General features: G+C 47.6%; 1 protein-coding gene across 6 annotated transcripts in view; it reads right to left on the bottom strand.

Moving 5' to 3' along the window:
* Positions 1-5,199: 5,199 nt before the first annotated feature.
* LOC119374742 (proteoglycan 4) overlaps positions 5,200-12,021 on the bottom strand; it is a 213,212-nt gene continuing 206,390 nt past the window's right edge. For 5 of the 6 annotated variants that reach the window (XM_037644928.2, XM_037644926.2, XM_037644929.2 and 2 more), the window contains one exon: positions 5,200-11,498. In XM_037644928.2, the coding sequence (XP_037500856.1) occupies positions 11,312-11,498 (187 nt within the window). In that variant the 3' untranslated portion in view covers positions 5,200-11,311. The remainder of the gene's footprint in view (positions 11,499-12,021) is intronic. The other variant, XR_005180283.2, reaches the window with a different exon arrangement.

Here is a 12,021-nt window from a genome sequence, read left to right as displayed (position 1 = left end):
TCTGCCCCGTTCTTTTACTGAGTCGGACCTGTCCCGAACGGAGGCCGAAGGCACCCGATGTCGCATTCCAAGAACTATATATTTACTCGCCACCTTTACTCCCGGAAAGCCAGGGACCAAAGGCTGGCCATTGTGACAGAGCTGCAATCCCCGGTCCCACTCGAGACGAAATTATTTATTCCTTTATTTGCATCTACCTCGAATTTGTACTCACAACCAACGACGCAGTCGCCGGCAACCGAACTTCTGCGAAACGATCTCTTTGAAAACAAGACTTTTGGATACGTGGCGGGGGGAAAATGTTGCATGAGGCCCGAAATTGCAGACAACCTAAATAGCAAAGCGATTTTTCTCGTATTAGTAAACCATACTCTTTCATGATACCAAAAACACCTTAAGTAAGCGAGAAATCACGCAAAAAGAAAATGTGGGTGGCGACGCCACCTTGAAGTTTCCGCACCATTCGCAGTGACGTCGCATATTTTGACGGCGCCTACTAGGGCCTATCGAAGTTCCTAAACGGTAAAAATGAAGTACACTGTCCTCTGAGGGGGCCATAGAGTTAACATACCAAGTTTGAGGAAATTTTGTTGAGCCAATGGCGCCAAAATACAAGTACACTTTGAAATCCGTGACGTCACGCGTGCAGATTTTGGCACGAAATTTAAAAATTAAACATTGAACTCCATTTTCTCCTTTATTAATACACCTATGATGGTGAAATGAACGACATTATAGTTCTCAAAGTACAATTTATCAATCTAAACCGACTCATTGTTTCTCTTTAGTCTCACTTTAAGTCGTATTTGGATCTAAACAGGACAATCGAAAGCGCTCCGCATCTAGAGTGCTCGGCACTCAGTGACATGAGAAATCGGTAGTACGACGAACTGGGAGCCGCTTGTGTCATTTTGTAATGTTAGGTACGGACTCAGGAATGTAAATTGCTCGCTCTTGGGCATTACGCAAAAACACACACACACAAACACACACACAAAAAAAAAAACAAGCGTGTGCGAAAATGACTTGAATTTATGCATCAAATCTCGCAACTGTGACTTCGAGCACACTTGTACCCTACTCGTTTTAATTGTCACCACATGGCTGGGTGACTGTTACTTCTACTCTTTTTAAGAAAAGACACGGAACACACGTTAAGTCATTTTTGCGACAGCGTAAGAAACATCGTCAGCTTGCACAAAATGATCGCTAAAGTCAATAATTTATGCTTGAATCTTAGCCATTCTGATTTTGAAAGACTCAGGCTGTACTTAATTAGATTTTTGCCAAAGGCTTCTGCATTTAATCTAAAGGGGCCCTGCAACACTTTTTCAGCATGTTCAGAAAACGCTGCCGATCAGTAGTCGAGGCTGCCGAGAACACGCGAGCTAAACATTATAGCGCAGCACGCGGCCTGGAATTTACAATGAATTCTCAGTCAGCTAAATACTGCTTCCTCTTCTCTCGACGAATGATGCTATTTATTCAAAATCATTGCGTCATTGACTCAAGTTCTACGCCATTGGCAGATGTGATGATGATGATGATGAAAAACTTTATTATACATATTGCTGAATGGGTGGAGTCCCTAGTCCGGGATCCCATTGGCTTGCGCCCCGGTCCTTGCGCGGGCCACCAGGGCCTCTTGGACCCCCCGGTCCGGGCTGGACAGTGCCGCCTCCCATCCATCTCTACTGAAATCCTTAAAGAAATCTGTTTTGGATGTGTTGCACTGGCACTCCCATGCCATGTGATAAAGTGTAGCTAGATTGATGTTGCGTAGCCTGCATGTTGGTGAGGGGTACTTGTCAGGGTCGATTTTGGAGAGTATGTGTGGGTTGGCAGATGTGAGCATGGCGGGTTCGGTAGTTACCGCGGCCGCTGCGGGAGGCCGCCACGTGCCCGCGGCGCGCGCGTGATTGCCCTGAAAGTAAGCCGCGCGTTGGAAGAAATAAAAAAAAAAAGCGCTCAAGGTCACGAGGCGCGCGTGACGCACCTTCTCCCCTCCCTCGCCATCCAACCCTGCTTAGCTTCCAGCGTTTTCGTCGAGACGAGAGAAGAGAGAAAGCAGTTACAGCGTGCGACAAATCTTTGTAACTCCGCTCGTACTGGACCAGGCGCTAAGTTGCGCCTTTTCCTTTCCTCAACCTCTCCTCCTCCTCCTCGTACTGGACGGATTTTAAAAATTTTGTGCGGCGGCCGATTCGTGAGGCAATAAGCTCCCTTAGTGAAGCCGTTCCTTGGCTACTTAGAAAAGTGTTGCAAGGCCCCTTCAAAAGAAAGTCGCCGTCGTTTTCACACACGCGTGGCTACTTTCGCAGCCCTTGGCAAAAGTTGGCTTGCTTCTTGCTAGTTTTTGTTTTTTTGACCTGGCAGCCCTGCATTACGAGAAGCATGTCATCGCTTCGTTTTCATATTTTCATCAACTGTGAAGCATGTTGATCGAAAGGCAAGGACGAAACTCAAGGCAAAAGAAAGAAATTACACCATCTCCCACAAAAGGGAGCCATGTGGGGACGCGAAGCAGCGCTAGGTGTTCACTTGTGTTTCCATTGTTCCATTTGTAAGTTTCTGTGTGTTTCATTTGTGTGTGGAGTTGTGTATATGTTGTGTACCGCTTACGTTACCCCCCCCCCCCCCCAGCTCGTTTCCGTTGCGCTTCGGCTTCGCGTTGCCTCGTAGCTTTGAGGTTCGCTTGCCGGCGTTGCCGTTTACGTTCAGCTTCGCGAGCGTCCATAGCGCCGTTGCGAAGGAGAGTGCAACGCTTGCCGGCGTTGCCGTTTACGTTCAGCTTCGCCAGCGTCCATAGCGCCGTTGCGAAGGAGTGCAACGCTTGCCGGCGTTGCAGTTTACGTTCAGCTTCGCGAGCGTCCATAGCGCCATTGCGGAGAGTACAACGCTTGCCGGCGTTGCCGTTTACGTTCAGCTTCGCGAGCGTCCATCGCCGTTGTGAACGAGTGCAACGCTTGCCGGCGTTGCAGTTTACGTTCAGCTTCGCGAGCGTCCATAGCGCCGTTGCGGAGGAGTGCAACGTGACAGAGCGCACACCGCATTATATACGAGCGCACAGCCAGGCACAGCTGCGGCGGAGAGAGAGAAGCGGGAGAGGAGAAACGAAGCGGAGGCAGCGCTCACGCCACCTCTTCCCACCTCCTCGTGTTGACGCGAGAGGGGGCGAGTTGGCGCATGCGCGTGGGGGAGCGGACGCGTGAGGGAAGGACGGACACAGCCCCGAGCAAAAGCTGCTTCGCATCTAAAAAAACAGGACAGGAACGAGTGTCTTTCCTGTTTGTCAGCTTTTTCCTGTCCTCCTGTTTTTTCTTTACCTTGGGTTGCGTCCTTACCTTTCGATCAACATGAACCCACATGTTTTACGAAGCATGTCTTTTGGTCTCGACAGAGAAGGGGGTGCAGAGGTTCAGCGCCGTGTCTGTCTTCATCTCGTCTAGTCTTAAGCGCTGTTTTATTCTTCATCTGCTATGCACCAGCCAGCCCAGTCAAGCACACGGCACTGCGAATCATAGAAATATAGCTTCGCTAGTGTACGCAGTGCTTGTGCGACTTATTAGACAGTTATAGTTTAGCGTTAGCGTGATAGCGGGGGTTAAGGAAATAGCGTTACCGCACCGCAAACGTTGGTTGAGGAAAGCGTGTTTTAGTTAAGCGGGATAGCGTTTACGTGACCAAGCCGGGATGGTGGCGCCACCTAGCGAAGGGTGAATGCGTTAAAAAAAGTGAAAAGAACAAAACTGAGAATGCTCGCCTGCATCCCCGCACGCAGCAATATTACTCCTTTTTTTTAGTGAAAATAAAAGTAAATAAATATGAACTAAGCACCAAAAGCGAAAATTTTCATGTGGCAGACGTGTTTACACCGATCTTCTAGATAGGCCTAGGGGCGTTCGAAATGGGAAGCGAACTCAAAAACTACGCTAAGTTATCCGTAATACCGTGTCGTCGAAGCTACCTGAAGGCAAGCGAAGCCATTTCGCACAGTCGTTTGCTACGAAAGAAGTGGATCCGTCCGCATCAACGCTAAATTCAGTTCGAAGCTGGTGTCGAAAACCGCCGCCATGTTTTACGTACACTACGTTAACCACGCAAACACGCTAACGCTAAATCTGAAAAATAGCGTGCGTACGGTAAACGCTACGGGTCGTTTACGGCACTGCGCATGCGCACTTCGATCCCGCTATTCCGGTAAGCCCGCTATTCCGTTAAACCCGCTAAACTATAACTGTCTAATAGACAGTCATAGTTTATGGTTCACACCCTGTAGAAACGTCAGTTTGTGCTAGTTAGTTCTACCTCTCCTTGCCGCTTTGAGTTTTTCCAAGGAGCAGTTTTAAGTAGCCGCGCTGCTTGCTTCCAAGTATTCCGACGATGGAACGCGCTGCGAATTACGGCACTGCAACAGCGGCAATGTCGAAATTTATTTGCGAATGATTAGCCCAATTTTGTAATTTGTTTTAGAGCGACAGTTCTACTTCTCCCGGGAAAAACCAGAAAACGCCTGTGTGCATGCGTCTGACCTTCGAGCTCAGCCAAGGTCAACGCCGGCGAAAAGACCTTTAGCGAAATACTAGTGCGGCGCGTTCGCGAACACGAACGGCGGCCAGTCTTTCGACATGGAAGACATGCAATAAAGCAACGCCTCCTATGACTCAATACCTGGCACGCGAGCCGTAAGCACGATGCCCTTCCCTCGCCTGGGGTGCTATCCTGGACACTAGTCAAATTCTGCCATCTCTTCAAATTTTGTAATGGCGGCATTTTAAACCAATCGGAGGGGCTATAGCAGCCCTCCGGGCCAATCAGACTTGACCAATGGCGGAATTGGACAACATGGCGGAGTTTGACAATGCCCAGAATAGTACCCCCGTTGTATCCTGCTCCATGGTACTGTGGCCAACGTTTCCCGGTGTTTCCGTGTAAACACACAAAGCTCTCGCAGCTCGCAACGTCATGTCACGTGACTAAGCTGTACGGTGGCGAGCGCTCTCCCACGGCGCCTGGCCGCAACGCGACCTCCGCGGTTGGTTCCGACAGGAGGGTCTCTAAGGAAAAGGAAGCGACGTTCTAGGCATTTAGTTAAAAGGTTACACTTCAGTGCAATAAAGTAACACTTCACCCAACGAAACCGGAGTTCCTCTATCCCATCCCTTTAAAATAGTTGGGAACGAAAAACAGCAACAAAGCTTTTCTTTTCATTCTTTTTATTACTCTCATTATCAAATGCACTTTCGATTTTTCTGTGAAGGGGAAAAAGAGGAACAGGCATCGTTCAACAACACAGATAAATCCACGAACAAACTGATCTGGCAAAAACAATTAACGCAGTGATAAAATGAAGATGGGGTGGCGAAAGAAAGGGTTGGCGAAAAACACACTTAGGCTGCCGACTCGGCAAGGAGGTTAGTAGTAACTGGAGAGGGAAAAGTACACCGCAAGGTATAACAGACCACCAGAACTGCTTTCTAAGCCACTCGCAGAGGCACACTTATCGATACACACATAGTATATATAGATATACTCAAAATGTGTCGCACATAGATATATTATATAGGCAGTGCTCCCAAGGGAGAGAGCGCTTCTTCTCGATTCCTCTCGCAAAGCGGCCGCGTCAGAAAACCGCCAAAATAAAGAGAAAATATTGGCGTCGTCTGCTACGACGCGTCTGTGCCGCGCAGACAGACGATCGGCACTGTGTTGAGCAGACGACAATGCGCAGAAGTCCGCGCGGTTGTCGTCTGCATCGGAAGGACGCCGAGCGGCGGCACAAATATGGCGCCGCGGTCTAAACACTCCCACCATCCCGGCGCCGCCGCGAAAAGAAAGAAAAAAAAAAATGCCGGCCGACGCCACCAAGTACGGCGTTCGCTCGCGTCACCAATGTATAAACTACTACCTATCACAGATGGGCATTCTTCGGTGACTTCACACACGACATACAATGTGCAAGGGGGTAGTCTAGCTGATCGATTGAGAGAGTGGACTTTACAGCTTGAAACGCAAAAAGCGGATTCTGCATGTGCCCAGCCGTGTCATTCTGCATCATATCGAACGGTGCAGTCCCATTCAAAATTCCGGTTTAACTTGGAACACATCAAAGGACATGGCTTTGCCCACAAATGCGATACACCTTTCAGACAAAGCAAGCAGCTACTAAAAGCTAATCGATGGTACTTGCGAGAGGGCAGAAAATCAAGGAAGAGACGTTTCAAAGTTGGAAGGTTACTCTGCCATGTAGCTGTCAAGCAGATACTACTGAAACGTCCGAAATTTTGATTTAAAAAACCACCTGACCATTTCACGAAGCTCAAAATGCAACAAACAAAAGAGTACCTGAGTGAAATCTGAAAGAATGAAGTGACAAACTCATCAGAGCCAGCTCACAAGCTATGGTGATGTCGACGGTGTATCCGTCACCCCCAAGTTTAATCAACGCCGAATTATAAATTTGCGGGTTAATCCTGGAAACTAGTGGTTTCACTACATTTATGAATAGCGGGGATGTGACAGCCACGTTGCCAGCGCGTCACCCAGGGATTTGCACTGCACCGTATGAACAATGGCAGCGTAAAAACGTAGCGACCAGTACCATCACTTCTTGGCACGTCTGTCCCAGCTGATACAAAAGGATCAAGGCGTATGAGAGCCTGCAACACTGTGTTAGTCCTAGCTAGGACTAACTAGTCCTTGCTAGGCCTAACGCTTTAAAGCCTGTGACAATAACCACTAAACCTTACTTCTGAGGTTAGCCCAGTCAATTTCCTCATTTAATATTGAGCGCGAAGCGGCAGCTGAAACTGCTGAACAAAAATTTGCAAGCGAAAGGCATTCGCGAGTCCAAGCAAAGTTATAACACACAAAAAATTCTGCATCAGGTCCGAAAGACAACACTGCATCATTCTGAAGGACAACGACCTATAGCAATAATTCTTGTTTGCACTGACCCTTACAGCAGCACAGCATGCAGAGGTGGGGCCCACACTTGCCCCACTACACAGGCACAAGGATTTGTGCTGGGCCCGCTGTCTTTAGAACGCGATAGAAAACAACGAAAAGTCACCACAAGGCTAACACACAGCGAGCAAGCGACACTGCAGCAGATATACCACAAGCTGTTGCACCAGACACACCACACAAGCGCTAACCAAGAATAAAAAGACTACCCACTAGCAAGCTTAGAGACATCTGAACAGTTTTTATCGAGCGGGTCCCACACGACCGAGTAACCCAGACTCGCAAACCCGCCGCAGTCGTCAACACGCAGCTCGAAATAATCCCTCTCCGAAATGAGGGCTGTCGGGCTTGACGAGCAACGCGCTTTGTTGGCAATTAACTGGCAAGGTCTACCTAGTACCCAACTTGCGCAGGAGTCGCTTAACAGCTGCCGTGAAAGCGTCGTTTCGTCAACCCAAAACGCTGGTCTCGGCAGTGCAGTGTGCCGGAAGCTCCCTAATTTAAGCAGGTCGTAGGTGTTAAAACGCGGGGAAGTGATTTTTTTATTTCCGTGTCACATTTACACACAGGCCTAAATACAGAGTGGACCCTCGTATCAGACACAGCTCAGAAGACTGCTACAACTGACCCCTGTGTAGACATAAACAAGAAAAACGATGAAACACTCGTGTAAAGTGTCTCGCATCAAGTTGGCCGCAAAAGAATCTCGCACCTGCTCCGACGAAGCCGCAGATAAGGAACTGGCTTATGGATCCAAGATGGGCTAGTTACCCCTGTTATGTCCACCTTGCAGCGTTCTCTTTAAGCTTTCCGATAACAGTTCAACTTAGATATAGCATGCAAGGATATAGCAAATTACTGAACGTAACAAATTCGATTTAAATCAGTCTCTTACCAACTGCGCACATTTTAAACACAATGAAGTGTTAATTTCGTGCTATATGAGACTTCCTCGTGAGGTTCACCTGAATATTTATACAAAAAAATGGGTGTTTTTTTTAAAATGTGGGCAAGTGAATCACTTAAGAATAAATAAGTGGGTCTGAACCTTTACGGACACATTCCATTCTGAAAAGCACAGAGCTAATGAAGTATACATATACATGTCAATGTAAAGACACACGCAGCACATAATGAAACAAGGGCAAAAATTCTACAGGCAGCAGAAATGTGCAGAAAACAAGTGTATATATTAAAGTCCTTGTGCAGTAAAAAAAAAAAGGTAAATAAAATGGAGGAGGGGGGGCGTGAAAGAAGAATCTGAAGTTGCCCACACTAACAGCTTGATGACTGACTAACGCAATGTGTGCATCTCCATATACTTTATTATATATATATATATTTATATTTATATATGTACTTATATATATAGGTAGGCATTGTCTCAGTTGCATAAATGCAGGGAGGAAAAAGAAGGTCCGGATTAGTGGCACAGTGCGTACGACCACCAATCCCGGGCAAACACGACAGAAAAGTGATAACGTATAAAAAAATTAGCTGGGTGCTTCTTTGTACAATGTAGAGCAAAAAATAAGGCATACGGCGAGATTTAAATAAAGCAGGCGGACGAGGAAATCCTAGCGGCAAAAGCTCGCGGAATTCGCTAGAAGTGTTCATTTGTGCCGCTGCAGTAATTCCATTGCATTTGTAGCAGCCGATGCCAAGTGGCGCCGTGTTGAACTGCAGTGCACAACTAAGCTTAAAAAAAAACCGAGGATGCACCTAGGTTTCGGAATCGCAAAGAGCGCGCAGACAGCAGATTCACGGTGGCGGAAAAATAAACTTTTCACAAGAAATTATTGACACGAGTTCCGGCACAAGCACACCCCGTCCATACCCGCACATACCAGAACTTCAGGCAGAGAAGCATGAGGGCGCCACTGAACTGCTAATAATGCCTGTGCCTCTTTGAATGGCTCCCAATGGTGTGAGCGCACATTGATTCAATGTTGCTCGTGTTTTTTTTTTTAGCAAGCTGGGTATCACTGTGAGTGGAACATAGTTCAAGCAGAGGCGCACACTCCGTACGACGTATGTGGCCACTGCACGACAACCACAGCAATGTCTGAGACACACACAATGCCGCAGCACGGCATCGCGGTTACTTTGTGCCGATCGAGAGAAAAAAGAATGTCTCTAAAAGGGCAGCCTTAGCAACACAGCAGTTGACAGTGGGAATGATGACTGTGGTACATTTCTCCTGAAGGATGACGATAGATGCTGTGCTTGTTCAAGTTTGATCACGATTGGTCCGCATTCCCGATTTTTTTTACAGGGTGTGTTCCCAACGGTCGTAGGTGTTTCAGCTCCGTATCTCAGTCGTCAGCATTCTCTTTCGGAAACTAGGAGCGAGGAAGATGGGGATATGCTGTGAAGACAGAATTCAGGTGTGGAGGCTGCCATGTGGGCAGCTGAAGTGTTACGGCGTTCTTTGTTTTTGTCGTTAGAAGACACTTGCTGTGCGTTTTCCATACAAGACGATTTCCGTGCTCTGATCTTGCCTTGGATTAAATGAGCTTGCAACCTTTCTTGTACATTTGCAGATCGAGAAGAAATACTGCGATGTGTAAAATAAAAAATTTACTCTTCCACAAGAAACAAGCAAGCAGTTTTGCGATGAGGGCGCAATGAAGTCGTTGAGGGTTGGCAGCCAGCCATATACAGATGCGGCTGTTTAACGAAAGACGAATTCGCAATTAACTCGGGCAACTAATCGAGTTGACGCAAGGACACATTAAAGTGTAAACAAATTTACCACAGGCACAGCTCAAGTGCACAAGCATCACTCTAAACTGATTGTGCCTTCTAATTGTACGAGAAAACTTAGGGGTGTGCAGACAGCCACGAAACAGAACGGAGACATGTTATGCGCCGTGCTATGTTTGTCGAAGAAGACCAGGGTGATACTACAGCACAATACTGCTGTGCATTTGTTTGGCCGCAAACACGGTGAGACTGATTAACTGATTAACGAACTGCAAACACGGTGAGACTGAATAAGTTGTACCAATTTGTACACAGGCTAGAATGCCTAAAAGCAAACCATTCTCATTGCATGAACAGAAATAATGCGTCCTGTGCCCCCACCGCCACAGCCTCAGCAGCAATCCTCATGGCCATCACTCAGTTCCCCTCAAAGCTCCAGTAAGTGTAGTTATTCCTTCATGTGCCCCGAGCGAACAAATGTGCCAATCAATTTGTATTTAAAATTCCGAGGATTTGCACACCCCCACTGAAAATCTATTACAACAAGAGCGCGTGGTAACGGCTACGTTTTACTTCCAATATTTTTACGTGTACCGGCTCCACTTCCAGCAGTGTTTCGCAGATGATTGTGCCAAAAGAAAGGGGCCATAACTTTGTAGCAATTATCGTAACACCAAATGTGCAGAATTACCATCATCTGCAGTTTTGCAGAATTACCATCACTGCTATCTACTGTAGCAGCCACAAAACCTCCAATACTGCAAGGAATTAGGCTGCACCCGGATCTTTTGATCAGGTATTTGGTTGTTTTGAGTTTTCCGACATTTGCCCTTCAAATCCTCAAAGCTTTGGCTTCCTGCGAAATGTGCTGCATTAAGCTCGGTGAAAGCTCGCTTCTTCCACAGAAAAGATGCAATGTACAAACCCAAGTGACAAAGTACAGGCGAAAGAGCTCTACGTACTGCATAGGAACGGCGTATCTGTAAAGGGCAGCATTTCGTTTTGAACATCTGTGGCGAATTACGTCCCTCAACTTGGTCACCTAACCGTGGGCACAGTTTCAATACAGTGGCTGCCGGCAATGCCCTGGCAGCGTCTTGCTAATTTCCAGCTGCACGAGATTATCGCACATACCAATCCGCAAGCACCTGGCTTCACCACTCATTGCACTGCATAAGAATGCTACCGCAACACCAAAATATGTCCGCATCGACAGCGACGAAAGCTGCACTCCAAAACCTATCGTTGCGAGCCGCACCACGTTGCAAGCTCTTTGGCAAGCTGTCTTTCCTGATGGCACGGATAGCTCGGTTCCACCCCTTTGAGATGCCATCGAGAACACGTGCCAAGCGGGAGTGTGCAACGCTTTTCGTCGACAATGAAAACACGAAACTGCACAACGACATTCGCGTCTATTGCCCGAACCCGGACGAACAATCGGAGCCCTTTGAGAACGGCACCCACGAGTAAACAAACGAAGAATAACGGAAAACAAGAGTAAAAAATAGAGCAGACGGAACGCGGGATGTGCTGTGGGTCACACCGCTGTGCCGGAATGATGAGTCATCTGTTGTCTAAAGCTGTCCTCGGAGAAGAAAGTGGGGGGGAGGGGTGGGGCGGACCTCTGGGCACGACGGTTTCAGGAAGGGTTCTTGAGGATGCGCTTCTGACGGAAGTCGTACACCCGCCTGCAGAAGAACACCATCTGCGGGTCCATTCGACCGGGAGGCAGCCTGTCTTGCCGGGGGTAGCCACCTTCCTGGTCTGGCACGACTGGTGCCGGTTGCCGGACGCCTTCTTCGAGCATCTTTGCTTTCGCTCGATACCTGCAAAGTGAAGAGAATGGATGCACCTTCGTGACATGGCCTGACCAAATCTGTTGAGTTCTCTTCGAGAAAACGCTGTATATAGCAGTGCACAGTCTGTTACAACCTAAAAAAAAAATGTTAGCTCCGCCCACAGATCCCCGGTGTGCCTGCCCTGGACTAGTGAAAGACAGTCGTGCTAGCTGGTTTCCGCTCGAACCGTAAGTACTTTTTCTCAGCTAATGTAAGTACTACGCATATTAAGAGCTAGAGGTTCGTCGTTACTGCCTAAAACATTACGTTTGGCTGAGCAGTGATACCAGAGTCCTGTCGAAATTTACCAGGACACTCAAGTTTCAGACTTAAAACCAGCAACACAAACATGTGTCTGTTTGGAAAAGTCAACCATCTGAAACACCTCAGAAGTGCTTGATGTCATGGATATGAGCAAGCACTACTGGATAGAGCATTTACGCAAATTATCTGTGGGAGGGACAGCAAAGGCTATAAGAAGAGCTGACTTTTCTTTCTTAGATTGTGACCG

The sequence above is a fragment of the Rhipicephalus sanguineus genome, chromosome 11 (genome assembly GCF_013339695.2).
Source record: "Rhipicephalus sanguineus isolate Rsan-2018 chromosome 11, BIME_Rsan_1.4, whole genome shotgun sequence".
Lineage (NCBI taxonomy): Eukaryota > Metazoa > Arthropoda > Arachnida > Ixodida > Ixodidae > Rhipicephalus > Rhipicephalus sanguineus.
This window is presented reverse-complemented; position numbering and strand designations above follow the sequence as displayed.